Source organism: Protopterus annectens, chromosome 3.part1, assembly GCF_019279795.1.
Source record: "Protopterus annectens isolate FY-2018-M chromosome 3.part1, PAN1.0, whole genome shotgun sequence".
NCBI classification, from domain to species: Eukaryota; Metazoa; Chordata; order Ceratodontiformes; family Protopteridae; genus Protopterus; species Protopterus annectens.
The window spans coordinates 670,661,498-670,681,025 of record NC_056732.1 but is presented as its reverse complement, the minus strand read 5'-3'; the positions used below and the strand labels follow the sequence as shown (position 1 = coordinate 670,681,025).

The following is a 19,528-nucleotide window of genomic DNA, read 5'->3' as shown; positions in this document are numbered from 1 at the left end:
CCTATCTCCCATCCAATCATCAAGGTTCCTTTTGAAGAAGGCCAAGGAGGCACTCTGCTTGACATGTATGGGCAGTCTATTCTAGAGTATGGGGAGTCTCTGGGTCAGGAACCTATCCCTCCAGCATGTTTTGTTCATTGTGATGACAAGGTTTAGATCCCTAGTATGCCACAGAGTTTAGCTGGAGTTTTTTTAGACTATCAGCATATGGCATCTGCTTTAGGCCTGTGATTCTTTTAGTGAGGTATTTCTGTGGCCTTTCCAGCTGTTGCAGATGTCTTGTGAGGTACATACCAAATGGGGCATTGTATTCTATAATGGGTCTAATGAGGGATGAGTACAGTGGGACAATGACCTCCTTTTTTCTGGATGAAAAGCCCTTAGTGATGAGATGTGCCACATAGAAGGATTTCCTGACTGTTGTGGCAATGTGGTTTTGGAAAGTGAGACCACTGTCCACCTGTGCCCTAAGTCTCTCATCACACTTTCGATGTTTAGTGTACTGCCACCATTTATAGTAATTCATGGGTACATGTTTTTTTCCAAAGGGGATAACTATACATTTCTTGGCATTAAGCTTGAGCCCATGGCTCTGGCACCAGGCATCTGTTTCTGTAAGGCCCTTTTGTAGAATATCCACATCATTTGGGGATTCAATAATGGCTCCCAGTTTGCAGTCATCTGCGAACTTTGCTAGCCAGAGTCCCTTAGTGTTGGCCTGTACTTCAGAGAAGTAGATGCCAAACAAGAGTTGTCCCAGGACTGAACCCTGAGGTACTCCACTTGTCACTTGACTGGAGCTGGATTTGGAGTCAGCTACTTTTACTGTCTGGGTTCTGTCAGTAAGCCAGTTGGCAACCCATTGAGTGATGTAGTGATTTATGCCCAGCTTAGTAAGTTTATCTATGATTCCAGAGTGAGGGATGGTCTCAAAGGCCTTGTCAAGGTTCAGATAGGCTGTGTGGACCACCTTACCCTCGTCCACAGCTCTGGAGACTGATTCAAAGAAGTCATTCAGTTTCAGGAGACAAGATCGGCCCTTCACAAACCCAAACTGGGTGGGGTCCAGTGTTTGAAGGTTGCCAATGTCTTTGTTTATAAGTTCCATGATAATGCGTTCCATGCCCTTGCAGATCAGGCTCATCAGACTGATGGGATGGTAGTTCCCAGGATCCAAGGTGGATCCCCCCTTGTGGAGTGGGATAACTGTAGCTGTGTGCCACTCAGTGCACACGAAGCCTGAGGTGAGGCTATGATTAAACATGACACTTAGGTGAGTTGCCAGCTCATTTTGTAGTTCATGTAGTACACAGCCTGGGATGTCATCTGGTCCCATGAATGCTGTATTCTTAGCTTTGGAGAGTGTGGTTTCTACCTGTGTGGCCATGATTACCGGAATTTGGCAATCTTTTGGTACTAAGATGGGTCCTTCGAGGGGTGAAAGTGGGGTGAAGTTGGCACTAAATCGATCTGCCAGGATATTGGCAATATCCTTGGGATCAGTATATTTAATGCCATTCTGTTGAAGCTCAGAGCAGATCTGTGCATTGCCATTTAGATTCTTGACATAACTATAGAATGCCTTGTGGTTGTCTTTGGAATCTTTGACAATTTTATTTTCGTAACTAGCTTTTGAGTATTTTATGAGAGATCTCAGCTTCTTACTGAGGCTGGTGAGGGAGTTGTTTGCATCCTGGGATTTTCCTCTTTTCTGCAACAGTTTCCTCCTTCTGTTGTATAGTTTCTTTATAGCAGGGGACCACCAGACTGGCTTCCTTGTTTTGGAGGAGGACATCTTGGTTCTATTTGGGATGGCATGATTCATGCACGAGTGGATGTTCTCGTACATTGCCTTAGTGTAAGATTCTGCAGTCGAACTTCCAGGTCTGCATGGGTATCATGAAGTTTGCCACTTCTGACTTCAGTAGCATGAAGTTAGCTTTGGAGAAGTTTTTTAAGGAGGTTTCCTTACTGTGGGGTGGGATGTGGATGTCAAGGATGATTTGCTTATGGTCAAACTTGACCAATGTGGGGGTGACCACTGGTGTGAACATCTATCTCCCATGTTGGCAATGACCAGGTCTAGGATATTGGAGCCCCTGGTGGGACAATGGATTAGTTGATGCAGGGCGTTGGAATTTATGAATTCCAAGAACCATTGGGAAAAGGAGTTGGTACCCGAGTAGTTTTCCCAGTTAATGGCAGGGTAGTTGAAATCACCTAGTATTAGGGTGTTTGGTTGTATCTTAATATTTTCCAGTATGTTTAGGAAGGTGTAGTGAGAATCTTGGGGCATGGTGGGGGATCTGTAGCAAGCTACAATTTGGGTTGCAGTCTTACCTAGTGTTAGTTGCACCTGGAGAATTTCAGATGCACTGTGTTGGGCAACTAGCCTGGAGGTGTGAATATCCTTGGTGAATATGGACACTCCTCCACCTTTAGTGTTTCGGTCTTGGTTTTGTGGCCGAAAAGTGTGGTAAGAGTTGTAGCTTGGTATTGCAGGGGTGCTCTCTGGAGCCTTGAACCAAGTCTCAGTTACTGCACAGATATCAATGTTATCCATTTTTAGGAGTGCCTCGAGAGAGTGCATTTTGAGGTTTAGACTTCTAGCATTGAGTAGCATTGCCTTCAGATTCTGCATGCTTGTATCTGTTACGGTGGTGGTTTTGTCCTTTGAACTTTGCGTAAAAAAGGCACTATAGGTGTGGCAAGAGCTTTAGCCAGTAACCTGAATCACAGGGGTGACAGGTGCAGACCATCTCTGGCAAAGCATCGTGGTTTGTCGATCATGTCTTCCCAGGCAGACAGATACTGGATCCCCTTTGAATGACACCAGAAGCTTAGCCAATTGTTGATGTCAGTCAGTTTGTCCTTATACTGTGGTATCATTCTGAGCAAAGGCAGGATGCTACTCAGGGCTAGGGTCATACTTGCCTGGGCCACATGATCTGAGAGCTCTTCCATGTCTCTTTTCATGTAGTCCAGGGAGGTACGTCTCAAGTCATTCACTCCAGCATGGACAATGACAGAGTCGTATCTGTACTTTTTGTGGAGTGGCTTGAGTGCATGTGTTATGTGGCAGATCCTGGCACCTGACAGGCAGCTGACTGTAATTTTCTCCTTGTTCAGCCTGGTGAGTGGGACATCCATGTGCCTGACTATAGAGTCACCTATGACTAAAGTGTTAGGTACATTGTCTTGCCTTAGGGGCTGTTGTTGAGTGTGAGCTATGTGTCACTTTGGTTGTGACTGGTGTTTGTTTGCGTTTCAGCTTTGGAGGTCCTTGTTGCTTGGGCAGGTTAATGTGTGTTGGCAGTTAGAATTGTCATCTCTTAGTAATAACAACAATAGCTACAAGCTTCTTATATTTTCTTTCACAAGATAATACTGCAAACGATAGATTTTTAGGAATAAGGAAGTATACCAAATAATTTTTATCAACTGGCAAAGTCACGCTACTGAGAGCACAGAATTTAATTTTCATACACGTGACTATTGAATTTAAAATCATGTTTTATGTGAGACATCCATTTGAAATTGTGTAATGTACACAATGACATAATGATCAGTCAGAAATGTCAACATTAAATTCGCAACAGCTGTCTAGATTTATTAAGATTAGCACTCCTCTGCATAAAATGTAAGCAAATTTGTCTTAACTAAAGTAGGATTGAAAAAAAGACAGTATTATAACTTCCATCAGGAAAAGGAGTGAAATGTAAGGGAACGTAGGAATTGATCAATTTATTTAATGAAGTGAATGAAAATTGTTAAAATGTGAGCTGCATGAAAATAACAAAGAAAATCTTATTATGGTTTGTTTTCTCTAACTGTATATGTAACAATATCACATTCTAAAAAATGTCATGTTTAACAAAGATATTTACAGAAAAAAAAACTTTAGCCCTTTGGTTTTGTGTCTATATACAACTGAAAGTACAAGTGTTGCATTAACAAATTTGTGGATACTGCATTCACTTTTTCACGGTGCATCATTAACTGAATGTATTTCTTTTCTACAGCTTTGGTGTGACTTTGGAAAATCAGCAGCTTTAATTAATCAAACCTTCAATTATTCTATGCCACGTACAGATATTTGCTCCTATCCTGAGGTATTTGTAAATTTTTTCTACATGCAATTTTAGTGTCCTTACATAATTGAATATTTTGTATAAATGATGACTGTCCTTTTAAGATAAGTGAGATATCTGTGACAAGTATATGATTTATGGCATCCTGTTATTTTTCATTTTAGATTTCCAGGCACTTTTTAAATAATATGGAGTAATATATAATAAATGCTCTGGATAGAGAGTGCTACATTAGAAATTCGTTCCCAAGGTACAGGAACCTTGGAGATGATAAATTAAGAACAGGAATTTGTGGAGCAAATTTTTTGCTTCCTGTGTGAACACTGGATTACAATTCTGCTTTGAACTTCTGCTTTAAATGTTTAGACATTTTTCAGTTTCACAAAAAATTTGAAATCCTGATGTTCGCAACCATGTCTTTTGCTTCTAATAGTTAAACTTATTTTGCTTTGCAAATGCTGTGGTTGTTAAATGCATTCTGTTTCATTCGACATAACATGGTCATTAAATTCATAATTAAACAGATGAATTAAATTTAAATATTACATGTATTATTATCAAAATAGTCATGTTGTTGTCAAGGTTCTCACATGTGGCCTTGCATCAGGCTCATGGGTAAAATATTAGTGGAAGTACTCAAATGCACATGTACTCGGAATTATAGCTGCAAGCTGCATGCTTGTCTATTACTGTAGAAATTACTGTAGTAGAAGGTAAAGTAATAATGTACAGGAAACAGGATGCTGGATCATTTTATCAGTTTTATATATATATATATATATATATATATATATATATATATATATATATATATATATATATGTGTGTATATATATCATAGGTTCATAGGTACGTACTAGGCTGTTGATCTGTAAGGATTTTAAAAAGTCTAACCACCATCCCCATGGTAGTTACTTGTACTTATATTTTGTAATATGAATCTCCAAAGATAGGCTGTACAGGTATATTTTCGTTACTTTTATGTTTCCCCATTCACAAGGACCACTGGTGCTAAACTGGGGCGAATTTACAATTACCCTTCCAGTCATCCAAATTATATTTGCATTGACTAAGAAAAGTACTCTGTTTCTTGTGGAGGGATGAGAGTTCCATATCTGTCTTACATACCTGTCTTTCCAGCATGTTCTATTAATCTTACAGAAGTGACTGAGGTCCGTTGTGCAGGTGTTTCTGATAGCACTGGACATCCCAATGTATAATAGGTATGACAAAAGAGGGTTTGTTGAGGCTGTATACCATACACAATGCAGAAGGTAGCCTCTTAGTAGCATGTATGATACTTAGAAGAAGGCAACGATTGGAGGTAGTCTGCAAAGTTTTTATGATTTAGGCCTTTTTTTCTAAATGAAGAAGCACTGCAGTTGTTCCAGCTGTGCCAAATGTTTGGACAGGTAGCTACTGAAATGGGTATTATACTAACTGATTAGCCTAATGGGCGCTGATGACAGGGTAACGATTATGTTGCTTGATCTGGCCACCATATTCGTTGATATAAAATGCACAATAAAAAGGGACTTCCTCACAATAGATGATACATGGTGATTAAAGGACATTTCATTGACAGTACAGGTTCTTAAATCTCTAGCCACAGGATCAGTTTTCAAGGAGGGTGCTTTCAATGTGGAAGTTATTAAAGGAGTCATGTTTGCCGGCAGGTACGATTATACATTTCTTTACATTTAGTTTCAGTCAATAGTTTTACCACCAGGTGGGTCAGGCCCTCTTGTAGGATCATGGTGTCTTTTTGGGAGTTTATGATGCCTCCAAGTCTGCAGTCATCTACAAACTTGGTCATCCACAATCCCTAAACATTAACTTTAACCTCTGAGAAGTAAATTTCAAAGAAAAGTGGCCCAAGTACTGAACCCCTGGACCTTCCACTAATAACAGGTCTTTTGGTGGAGGATGAGAAGGAGGAGGAGGGAAGCTGTCCATATTACTTCCCATCGTCAATGTGTGAGCCAGTGTACTGTCCACTGACTTGCATATGGACTAACATTTAGCTGAGAGTTTTCCTATGATGCCTGAATGTGGGATGGTGTCAAGTGCCCTTGTGAAATCTAGATAGGCAGTGTGCACTGATTTGATCTTGTCTTTTGCCTCGGTGACTTTTTTGAGGAAATTAACCAGATTAAGGAGGCAAAACGTACCCTTGATGAATCTGCATTGGGTCGTATCAAACATCTGAGGGTCACCTATATCCCGATGTAATATTTCCAAAGCAATCTTTTTCATAGCCTTACACATGACTTTGGTTAGGCTTATGGGTCTGTAATTACCTAAGTCTGTTGTAGCCCCACCTTTGGGAAAGGGAATGACTGTTGCTGTCCTCTATTCATCTAGCACAAAACCTGTTTTGAGGCTAATGTTGAACAGCCTCTCTATAGGGTTTGACATTTCAAGTTTCAAGCTGACCAGTAGGTGTACAGTTTGTCATCCAGCCCCATTGACGGAGTGTTCTTGACCAATCAATGCACATACTGTAGCAGTGCTGGGAAAGCAAAGCTTCTAAGTAAATTTCAAGTCTTCTGAAGAGAGACTCACAGTTACTGTACAACGTTATAGGCAGGCTATTTAGACAGTAGCACAAACCATCATCATACAGCAACAAACTGATCTGACAGAATTACAGCACAGTAATTATTGGAAGGAATCTGTTAGCATAGCTGCCTGTGGGTGGCTGGAAAGTAATTCATTCTCATTATTTTGAGCAGTTATTGACTTGTTTGCAATTTTGATACTTGGGTGTTCCTACAGGTCTATTTTTTTTTTGTCATGGGAAAGACTGGGAAAATGCATTCCCAAACAGCGAAAATTTTAACAGGTGTTTGGAAAGTGTTGGCCAGCAATTCATGCAGTTATGAATGAATTCAGATGGCATAATAAGCATGGAACAGATATCAGAATGTATCGTTCTGAGCTATAGAATTCAATTGCAAAAATGTGCAGCAGTCAGAAAATTGTAAATGATTAAGTTCCAGTAATATAAATAAATGACAGCAAATTGATTCACTGGAAGAATTAAATTAAATATGGTCTTCCCACTTTCAGCAATAATCAACATTGCACTGTTCCCACTCTTGTGTGACTGAGGAGTTGGTATATATGTCATATGGGGGTGCAGGAGCCATACTTTCTTGAAAAAAGTGCTTGTTTTCCACTAACATTTTTTTTTATTGCTTTTTATTCACATAAATGATACTCACCTGACTATCTTTAGGTGAAACAACAAGAACAGAAAAAGAAAGCTAGTGTTATGCAACATTAGTGCTGCATACCTGTCAACCTGCAGACATTGAAAATAAGAACAAAGACCTTTGAAAGTAGATACATCCAGCCAAAAAATCTGAACATCTGATTACTATAACATTTAAATAACAAATAGAACTTAACTCTTCCCACTTCCAGTGGGCATGTGGGATACTAATGTGAAAGGTTGTCATAGGTGCCTTCAACAATCTTTTTTTCAGCACACAATTTATTGAAAATTAAATAGTGAAAACAGTAAGACAAAAAAAATGAAAAAGGCACAAAAAGTCATTTTTGGAATGAGGTAACACACACACACACACACACACACACACACACACACACACACACACACACACACACACACACACACACACATATCCTGTGATGTGGGGGCAAGCCTCCAACCCACCTAAAATTATTTATACCAACTACAAGGTCACAATAGAGTGCAAGAAAGGGGAAAAAACAAAATGTTTACCACCGACTCACAAAACACAATACGTTGTGGTGAAACTCACGATAGCATTAAATTCTCATACTTAAGTCTCTCAACCACCAATGTAGTCAACATCCATAGGTATGTCACTCAGAAACACTTATTTAAAAACAGAGTGACAAAAATGATGAAAAATATATGCACATTATCAAAGAGAAAGTCTAAATCTGTAAAATTTAATGAACTGACTGAGTCTTTCGGCTTTTCCTGGTTAGGGGTCGCCACAGCAGAACTCCGGTCCGCTAATGATTAGCAGTAGATTTTTACATGACGAGTTGCCAGCCCTGATGCACAACCTTCAACAAAGGCATGCCGATTCACGCATGTCTCCACACAGAAGACGCTCTAGCTGAGAATCGAACAGGACAACGTCTTACTGTGAGGCGACAATGCTACCGCAGCACCACCACCGCAGCTGTTGCAAAATTCTACTGCACAAGGTCATTTATTTTGTCTTCTTTCTTGTGTCACTGCTGCACTGGTTGTGCTACTGTTGCTTTCTGCATACTAGATCAGCTTCAAAAATCAGTTGTGGTGGGGAGGATTCAAAAATTTGTAAAAAAAAAAAAAAAAAGTAAATCAAGTCTGGAAATATGGATACACATCTAAGAATAGGTATATAATGCACAGCAGTAAATCAGGCCTGAAAATAGGAACATACACCCAAAACAGAGACAGTCGAGAGGTCTGTATTGCTGCTTCATAGCACTCGATTCTCTGGTTCATTTCCTGGATTAGGTGTCTTCATGCACAGCATGTATGTCTTCTCTGAGTCCACATAGGTTTTTGATGTTTTTTTTCCCACTGTCTCCATTTTGTTGCCAAATACCACAGTCATGCCAGCAGCAACGGGTGAATTAGTAAGCCACTGAAATGACTACTAGTGCATGCAGTGCAATGTTAAGCATTTGTGCATCCTGCAATGCCAATGCACTGGTATCCACCTCCTTTCTGTATTATACTCAGTGAGTACCAGCTCACATGTGAATATGAACTGAATAAAGGGGGTAAAAGAAAAATAATGCATAGACGCAACAATAAATACCCAACCAGCTGAAAAGACTGGGTGCTTGATTAATTGTTTAGATTAACTTGGGGCCAGAGTTATACATTAATTAACCAGTTAACTATTGTTTTTTTTCTTTTTCTAACAGCTGGATATGTTTAAGACACTTAAAACAAGCTCTCTTCTCAACTTTTTATTGCATTAAGGGAATTTTAGCATTACGTTGTCACAAGACTTAAGAGATCGTCTGAATCAACTCAGCTGTTCATTATACACAAAACAGTATGTTATGCACGTGTTAGTAAAGAAGTACCTATATATGCTAAGACCACCTGAACATAGTGAAAAAAAATATATATTCAAAGCAAACATTATCACTGAGTTATATATTCTAAAACTGCACCTTCTTTTTAAATGAATTAGTTAAATCTATTAAGACAGAAGCAGGAAAATGAACTAGTGACTGTAGTCTCCTATGCCTGAAGGACATTCATATGGATGGTGTACAGATTTATAAGTTTACAAAGGATGCATTGTTTATGAAGAAAAATATAAAGATCTATCATTTTTGTGGTTACTATGAGGCCTGCCATATGAAAAGATACCATAGATGAAAATGATCTCTCTACAGAGCTGCTGACCAAAAAAAGACTATTTGATGGGATTTACAGAAAGTTTGTGTTGTATTATAACATACTATGAGTAAATCATGTATAAGTGTGTTATAATTATCATACACACTATAATTATATTGTTATATTATATCATTACTTTAATATCATTATCACAATCACAAATTCACCCCTAGCTTGTTGCCTGTGGCTCTTAATGACAGGGGTAGTTTGTAGATGCCATAAGTTATAGACATATAACATAGCCATTCTAGCCCATGAGCATTGATAATTGAGTAATCTGAGGCATAAATGGCTAGGGTGAAAAAGGCTCTAGGGCCGTTAGTATATCAACCTTCTATGATCCTATTACTGATAGTAGGTCCTGAGTCAGACCCAGAACACACCTTTTGTGAGATGTGTCCCAGGCAGAGCCTATTGATAATAGGTCCTGGTCAGATCCAGAACAGACCACTAATGGGAGGTGTCCCAGGCACAGGCTACTAATAATAGGTCCTGGGTCTGACCAGGAACATACTTCTTACAGGAGGTATCCCAAGCACAGCCTAATGATAATAGGTCCTGGGTCAGACCTGGAAGAGAGGTCTTGTGGGAGGCATCCTGGACAATGCACCTGATGCCAGTCACAAGTGGTGTCCCACAAGGCTCGGTCCTGGGATCCCCTACTGTTCGGCATATACTTCTCAGAAGTACAGGCAAACACAGGAGGACTATGGCTAACCAAGTTCACCGATGACTGCAAACTGGGAGCCATAATTGACTTTCTGGCTGACACGGACATTCTCCAAAAGGGCCTTACTGAGACGGACACCTGGTGTCAAAGTCATGGTCTCAAACTAAATGTCAAAAAATGCATAGTCATCCCATTTGGGAAAAACAAAACACCCATGAATTACCACATAGGTGGCAGCCCCCTTAATACAGTAGAGGTAATAAGAGATCTGGGGACCCAGGTAGATAGCAATCTCTCCTTTAACAATCATATTGTCAAAGTAGTTAGGAAATCCTTCTATGTAGCTCATCTAATTACTAAAGGGTTTGCATCTAGAAATAAAGATGTTATAGTGCCCCTCTACTCATCACTCTTCAGACCCATCATAGAGCACAATGCCCCATTTGGGATGTACCTCACAAGACACTTCCAACAGCTGGAAAGACCACAAAAGTACCTCACCAAGAGGATTACTGGCCTCAAACATATGTTCTATGCAGCCTGACTGGAAAAACTCCGGCTGTACTCAGTGGCATATTGCCTACTCAGAGGTGATCTCTGTCTGACTCACAAAGCCATGTCCAACTCAGAACTGATGGACATACTCCACCTAAAGAAATCCAAGTCACTGCGAGTCACTCGCTCTAGTAAGCTAAACCTCAATACAGCAATAAATAGAACATGCTGGAGGGATAGATTCCTGTCACAGAGACTCCCCATGCTTTGGAACAAAATTCCTAACTACATTAGGCAGAGCCCCTCTCTAACACTCTTCAAGAGAAACCTTGACGAGTGGATGGGTGACAGAAAATACACTCCTGGGATCCCTTCATTGGCTCATCTTGACAGAGGCTCAGTTAATTAATTAATGGGGTGGCAAAAGCTGACACACTCTGGCTAGGCTTATAAATGCCCACTGGCAGATAGCCTAGTACCTACCTATGAACCTATGAACCTATGATAGGTCCTGTTTCAGACCCAGAACTTACCTCCTGTGGGAGTCTACTGATAGCAAGTCCTGGGTCAGACCCTGGTCATGCCTCCTATGGGAGGTGTACTAGGCATGTCCTACTGATAAGTCATGGGCCATGCCCAGAACACCCACCCCATGGGAGGTGTACAAGCCATGGCCTACTGATCAAAGGTCCTGGGTCAGACCTGGAAGAGAGTTCTTGTGGGAGGTATCCTCGGCAAAGCTTCTGATGATAGGTCCTGGGTCAGACCCAAACCTCACCTCCTATGGTAGTCTACTGATAACAAGTCCTGGGTCAGGCTCAGAATACACCTCCTATGGGTGGTTTTCCAGGCACGGCCTTTTGATAATAGGTCATGGATCAGACCCTGGTCACACCTCTTATGGGAGGTGTACTAGGCATGTCCTACTGATGATAAGTCATGGGCTATGCCCAGAACACCCACCCCATGGGAGGTGTACCAGCCATGGCCTACTGATCAAAGGTCCTGGATCAGACCCAGAACACACTCCTGGACCTACTGAAATAGGTCCTGGGCAGACCCAGAACACACCTCTAATATAACGTGTACTAGGCATGTCTACTGATAAATATGTCATGGGTCATACCCAGAGCACACCCCAATGGGAGGTCTACCAGCCATGCCTTACTGATAATAGATCCTGGGTTAGACCTAGAACTCACCTCCCATGGGAGGTGTACCAGGCACAACCTACACATAATGAGTCCTCAGTCAGAAGCAGAATGTGCTGAAGTGATTATATCTCTCATATTTCCTGGTAATGCCTGGAGAGCACTTAGGATGAGACATAGACTATTGCTGGAGACATAAAAGTTTGGTCTGCCCAGCTCAGCTTAGTGACGATGTGACTGTCACCTGGAAAAGTGGTGTAGAAACTGTATGGATGGATGGATTGATAGATATCACACCATGCTGGCCCTTTAAGGTGGACAGGCACTAATCATTCCTGTGGATGCAAGTTAAATATGTACAAAGTCTGTGTTGTGCATGGTGTTGTTTGCAGTATAGCCTATGCTGCTTGCATAAGATACAACATCTAATTATTTGAAAGTTTTCTGTAGTTAGCTGTTGTGCAAGTTTGTCTAACAATCTCAATGTCCAACACAATTTTCATCTTAAAACCAACAGCTTTAAGTATAAGGTCCTCTAAGCTTTAGATATCATGCCTTAGAAGTTGACTGCTCCTTCATGTACATTTTATTTTATATATATACAGAGAGAGAGAGAGAGAGCAGTTTCTTGTATTTTATTTATAGTATTTGTGCTATAACATATCTAGGGAAGCTGCCCTTTTTTCATCTTTTTTTTATACAGTGCTTGCTCATTCAATGCACGCACACACACACACACACACACACACACACACACACACACACACACACACACACACACACACACACACACACATCAATGTGTAGCAGATTGGGTTTTTTGTTTGTTTTTTTTAAGTCGGTTTGGGATTAGACAGATATTTTTCATCTGAATAGTGAGACTGGTAGTTTCCACAAAGCTGAATAATCATTTTCAACATCAGACAAACTCCCCTTGGAGCCACTATGAATGAGGTTATGCCATCACTACTGCTTCATTTTATATTTTAACTCCAGGTCACCTCACCAATGGGGAAGGTGAGTTGCCATTTTGAAACAGAGCTCTTGGGTGTAAAATTAACCTTCACCGTAGTGGTCTTCAAACACCTACACAAAATATTCAGCAGGGACAGTCATCTAAATATTAACCAATATGCAAGTAAATCTGAAAATAATTAATGATTGAGTAAAGCAGTGTGTATAATGTAAGTATAACATTTTCAAAAGTTCAATAATGGAATGAAAAACAGGGAGTGTAAAATAATGAACAGGTTAAGTAGGAACAAAAGAGTGTAGAGCTGAGCATAGTTGAAACACTCAGCACACACAAAGTAAGCTTTTTTTTTTGAAATCACAATGTGACAATGTGCAGCGGTTAGCATTGCCGCCTCACAGCAAGAGGTTCTCCGGTTCGATCCGCGGCTGGGGTGCCTTCTGTGCGGAGTCTACATGTCCACCCTGTGGTCACGTGGGTTTCCCCCGGGTGTTCTGGTTTCCTCCCACATCCCAAAGACATGCTGTAGGTGGATTGGACACTCTCTAAATTGGCCCTAAGTGTGAGTGTGTGCCTTCTGTGGAAGGTTGGGTGCCTGGCTGGCAACTCGATACTGTAAAACTCCACTGCCAATCATGAGTGGACAGGTGATCCACTGTGGCGACCCCTAACCGAGAAAAGCCGAAAGAAGAAGAAGAATGTGACAACTTCAGTATGTCTTATATAAATTTGAGCAGTGAAGCCCTATTGTGGGGTATGGAAAGGCTCTGGGCCTTCGTCACACCACAGTAGGCTTTCAACATTTCTATACTTTCATTATAGATTGAAGAAGTAGTGTTGCTGTATAAGTTTGCAGTTGGATTACTGCACTGTCCACTTCTTTAACTGTTACCTCAGTTGTTTCTCCTGTTTCTGTTTATTGTCCATCAACATGTGTTTCTCACAGCCTGGTTTTCTTGAGTTATTGTTTCAGATGTGCCATCTTGATTCCTTTTCCCATATCGCTGGCATTGTTTGTGGGTCTGCCATTTTCGGTTAGGCCTCCGGCCAGTAGTTGTTATGTATGCTGTCTTCTGCTGGCTTTCTCTGATGGTGATGCCTTTTGTAGTCACAAAGCCAGGAAGATGTGACATTTTTTGCCACTGTATTTTGACATTACTGCTGTCTATATCAAACCGAATACACATTTAAAATTTCTGACCAGAAATAAATAATAAGGTTAAAATAATGATTATGGATATGCTCTGAATATGTTAAATTCAAAATTACGACACTACTTGACTGTTTTGTACCTCAAGCCTATGACTTATTGGTCATTCAGAAATTCTAGACAGTAGAACTGGTATGTTTCCTCCCTCTAGCAAGAAGACAAGAGAACATTAGTGATTCCATAGTAAATAATCACTCTTTTAGTAGAACTTTAGAAAGCAAACACAGAGAACTGTGGTTATGGAATTAGTACATGTCATTTTATGCCCTTGCACCTGTCATCTTTGTATGTTCCAAAGAGCTTGCGAAGGTGTCCTTTCCTACTCTTAGTTCAGATGTAATCACATTTCAAAAAGGGGTGAAAAATTCCACTCCACTTGCATTTAGATCTGTTTGCTTTTGTGGTAAATCTGGTTAGCAAACATACATATATTTAAAAAATATGTCTGTATTTATGGGAGACATTAATATTCCAAAACATAAATGCCCAAATCAGAGAACATTGCGCCCATGGACTTTTGTATTCCAAAATCAGCAAAGAAAGGAAAATAACTGACTTTTTAAGAAAGTATTTGCAAAATCATTGATGATGTATTTGCATGCAGAGAGAGGGGCTTGTACCACACACCACATCCACACAAAGCATCTATTTCAGACTAATGCATTTACTGTCTAATGGTTGCTATTTTGTGCAATTGATGCAGAATGTTTTCAGTCTGTTACAGTACCTACCTATTTATCAGATGGAATGATGACACAGGAGACAAGTTTCTGGGAATTTATTTCCCAACATCCCTAAATTTAAAAGTTAGGGTATTTATTTCCCAACATCCCTAAATTTAAAAGCTAGGGTATTTATTTCCCAACATCCCTAAATTTAAAAGCTAAAGATGGCTTTGTTTTATTGAAATATGTGGGATTTGTTTAGAAGACCCCTTGCTAGAGTGCCATATTAGCATTTTAAATGTTAATAATGGTGTTACACAACTTGCTGTCCTTTCAGTGTTACAAGGTTAGAAAAATATTCTTAAATTTCCACAGGTTTTGCTTTTCTGTCTGCGCCAATGCAAGTATGTGTAACTTATGTTTACTTATTTATGTTTTGCTTTCTGTTTTAGGCTCCGCACAACTGACCATCAGCTGCCCCCAGTCCCTGTGTTTACCCTGTGGATCTAAAGGACCTGACTTGGCCTCCCTTGGCTAATCCTGGTCCATATCTTAGGATGGCAAGGAGATGGAGAACCTTAAGGCAGCATCACTCTGCTGCTGGGGAGCACTTTTCCAATTAATTCCATATCTTCCTTGTGCCCAGTAACACAGCAAGGGCAGGATGTACAATAGATGATAGCAATTCAACTCCCCCTTATTTCTGCAAAGAACTGACTCCTTACCCACCCTCAGATGGCACCATGTGGCTGTTTTCCTGGGCTCCACCAGGGAAACTGAACCATGCTAGTCTAGCATGATTGAGTGCATGTCACTCATCACCACATGATGAGTACTCCCATTCTCCCTCTCTGTGCCATCAAGCACCAGAAATGCTATTCATTTTCAGGTCATCCAGGCCGCATTCATGGCTATATCCCCTTTATGGCACTGGAATAAACTGTAACTTATGCTTACACTGACCAATATTTTAATCACTCCATGTTATCACAGTAAAGATGATTTTTAAGAAATTTTGTTAACTGGCATTATAACATGTAAAAGTATAATTGTGGAGAATAGATTATCCCTTCCCATTTAAGGAAAGTAATGGATAGCTTAAGTTAAAAATGTGCAAAAGGTTGTACTATAATGTCTCTATAGCAATACTAGTTTAGTATAAAACTACATATATATAGTTGCTTAGTGTTTCTTGGACTTCAGCTGATTAGATATTTATTAACAAATAGAACCATGTGGAAAATTTTAATGTGGACCTCTGATTGTATGCCACGTGAGTTATATGTTACCAGCAATAAGAAACAGAGCACTGGAGGACAGTGCAGTAGAAAGGTTAGACTATGTATGTAGCATGTTTTGTCATTTTATTTATTATTTTTTTTGTTGAAATGTGGTAGATATATTCATGGAAGTTTTTTTTTTTGTAAGAAATGGAAGTATGCAACTGTAAATGCTGTGTGTGTACATACAGGAAATTAATCTAAAAACTACTTTTGGGATGTGGATGTAGTCATTAAATATTCATACACACACACACACACACACACACACACACACACACACACACACACACACACACACACACACACACACAAACAAATTACAACTTCACAGTAGTCCATAAAATGTTGATGATATAGAGAATTTTGCAATTTTGCAACGGAATGGTCTTTCAGTGTTTGTTTGCTTCCTTCTGATTTATGTGACCCATGGACAAGAAAGTCTTTATATAGAGCTGGAAATTACAGATAGGTCTAATTTCATGGGGTAATTCAAGACTTTGTTTCTTACACTCACAGAGTAGAAGAATAATTTGATACAGGCACGCATGAGTCATCTGTGTTCTTGTCAAGACTGAATCCATCTGATGCTTTTTCTTCTGTAGGAACTGCAATGTACATCATGTTCTTTGGCATTCATTAGCTAGTTCTGATTTACAGTGTAGTAGGTACAGTAAAAGAGCTGTAAGACTCCTGTAAGAGGAAGTTGAAACATGGTCATTATTTATCTGTTGAGGAGAAATGTGGTTTTATAATGCTGTACCACCGTGCAAATGTATATGTTTAGAACACAGTGAATCTGCACACATAGATGCACATGTGCAAACACACACATAAACATGCACACGCACACACGCACACACGCACACACACACACACGCACGCACGCACACACACACACATACATCATTAAGCTTTTTTTCTGCTATAGCTAGTATTTAAGGGTTTAAAGCACAAGTGGATATGTAGCTCACTTTGTAATAGGTTCATAGGCTATCAGCCCTAGGGCCTATACAAGCCTAGCCATAACAATTCCCTGGTTATTTCTTCCCACACTATTTACTTCCCTGGACCCCTGTCTAGCAGGGCGACTGATGTGATCCCCGGGGTGAATTTCCTTTCTCCCTTCCAATCGTCAAGGTTCCTTTTGAAGAGGGCCAAAGAGGCACTCTACTTGACATGTATGGGCAATCTATTCCAGAGTCTGGGGAGTCTCTGGGTCAGGAACCTATTCCTCCAGCATGTTTTGTTTATTGTGATGACAAGGTTTAGATCTTTGGAGCGTGTGGCTCTGAGGGATTGGGATTTCTTTAAGTGTAGCATGTCCAACGGCTCTGGGTTTGACATGGCCTTGTATGTTAAGCAGAGATTGCCTCTGAGTAGACAATATGCGATAGAGTATAGCTGGAGTTTTTTTAAGGTTGTCAGCTTAGGGCATCTGCTTTAGGCCTGTGATTCTTTTAGTGAGGTATTTCTGCAGCCTTTCCAGTTGTTGCAGATATCTTGAGAGGTATATACCAAACGGGGTGTTTTATTCTATAATGGGTCTAATGAGGGATGAGAATAGTGGGACAATGACCTCCTTTTTTCTGGATGAAAAGTCCTTAGTGATGAGGTGCGCCACATAGAAGGATTTCCTGACTGTTGTGGCGATGTGGTTATCGAAGGTGAGACCACTGTCCACCTGTGTCCCTAAGTGTCTCATCAAACTTTCGGTGTTTAATGTACTGCCACCTCTGTGGTAATTCATGGATACATGTTTTTCCCCAAAGGGGATAACTACACATTTCTTGGCATTGAGCTTGAGCCCGTGGCTCTGGCACCAAGCATCTGTTTCTGTAAGGCCCTTTTGTAGAGTATCCACATCATTTGTGGATTCAGTAATGGCTCCCAGTTTGCAGTCATCTGTGAACTTTGTTAGCCAGAGTCCTTTAGTGTTGGCCTGTACTTCAGAGAAGTAGATGCCAAACAAGAGCGGTCCCAGGACTGAACCCTGAGGTACTCCACTTGTCACTTGTCTGGAGCTGGATTTGGAGTCGGCTACTTTTACAGTATGGGTTCTATCAGTAAGCCAGTTAGCAACCCATTGGGTGACGTTGGGATTAATGCCCAGCTTAGAAAGTTTATCTATGATTCCAGAGTGGGGGATTGTGTCAAAGGCCTTGGCAAGGAGTAGATAGGCTGTGTGGACCACCTTACCCTTGTCCATGGCTCTGGAGACTGATTCGAAGAAGTCACTCAGGTTCAGGAGACAAGATCAGCCCTTCACAAACCCAAACTGGGTGGGGTCCAGTGTTTGAAGGTTGCCTTGTATCTGTTACAGAAAATACACTCTGGTGGTTTCATTTTCTTATTTCAAAATGTTATTTATTAGTAAACAATGCATAACTTAATCAGTAAGGTGTAAACTGTATATTATGGTTCAACTGACTAGAGGGCTCAGCAAACACTATTTATGTTATTTATATCACAATAATTGATTCATATATAAATAAATTGATTGTGATGCTTTTAGTTAAAGACTGGGGTCTGTAAACCGGGTAAGTAATGGAATGTAACATAAAATGTTCATCATATTTCTCACTGCTGTTGCTGTAGCCTTAGCTCTTTAGGTCATATCCTTCTAAAGGTATAACAGTTGGCCAACTTCCAAAGCTTCAAGGGCACTGTCTTTGTATCCAAATAGTTAGTCAGTTTTACTTTAGCTGAAGAAAAAGCATGATTTAGGTGCCAAGCCCTTCAGATCTTTCCTGTTGCCAAAGAGTCTCCTTTTATGGACTTTTGAGGATCAACGGTTGGCTTGCTGGGCAGATACGTTACCTTCAGAGAGGAAAAAAAAATTCCACTTGTTATTTTCATGACTAAAAGTGAACTTTCCCCTTGAAATTAATTATTTTATTTTCAGAAAAAGTATTTTTATACACTGTTACATCACATGATTTTTAGTAATTTTTAAACAGGAGCATTACTTTTTACTTTTGAGGGAAAATTTGTTAAAACTAATTTAAAACTGCTTTTTCTTTGTAAAAGTTGTGTTATTTTACTTTTTATAGTTGGGGTAAGTGTTTAATGTTTTTAGAGGGGGGTGGGTACTTTATTACTACTTACCTGTTTATTGACTACCCTGGCAGCCTTCCTCAAGAGTCAGACATCTTTTTCAGCTTTACATGGAGCAGTCTATCGGTTCCTTAGTTCTTCCAACCACAAATAGGAGAAGCCATTGTCACCTCGGCAGACTGTTAAAGCACCTCAACTGTACTGGGTGACTCTAATGTTGACATTTCCTGGTTCATCAAACCGTTCATCTTTTTCCTTGGCTCCCTCTTGTGTAATTCCTACAGCCATCATGGACATGTCATCTGCAGCTGTTGGTGTGTCCTTACAGGGCATGGGAGAACCACTCCTGTTTCTAGAAGGATTAGGGAATTCCTCTTAACCTAGTCAGACTGAAGTGTCTGCCCCTAGGGAGGTTTTGCCTGGCAAAGGTGGGTCTGCTTCTTCAGAAATTCTGCCAAAAAGAAGCAATAACTTATGTGGATATATTCCCGAATTCATCCACTCACACTACTGTGTCATCTCAGGA

The 19,528-nt window shown here is 40.3% G+C and overlaps 1 protein-coding gene across 2 annotated transcripts in view; it reads left to right on the top strand.

The window, feature by feature from the left end:
* ADCY8 (adenylate cyclase 8) overlaps positions 1 to 19,528 on the top strand; it is a 2,045,143-nt gene that overhangs the window by 1,345,707 nt on the left and 679,908 nt on the right. For both annotated transcript variants that reach the window (XM_044067040.1, XM_044067038.1), the window contains one exon: positions 4,023 to 4,112. In XM_044067040.1, coding sequence (XP_043922975.1) covers positions 4,023 to 4,112 — 90 coding nt within the window. The remainder of the gene's footprint in view (positions 1 to 4,022; positions 4,113 to 19,528) is intronic.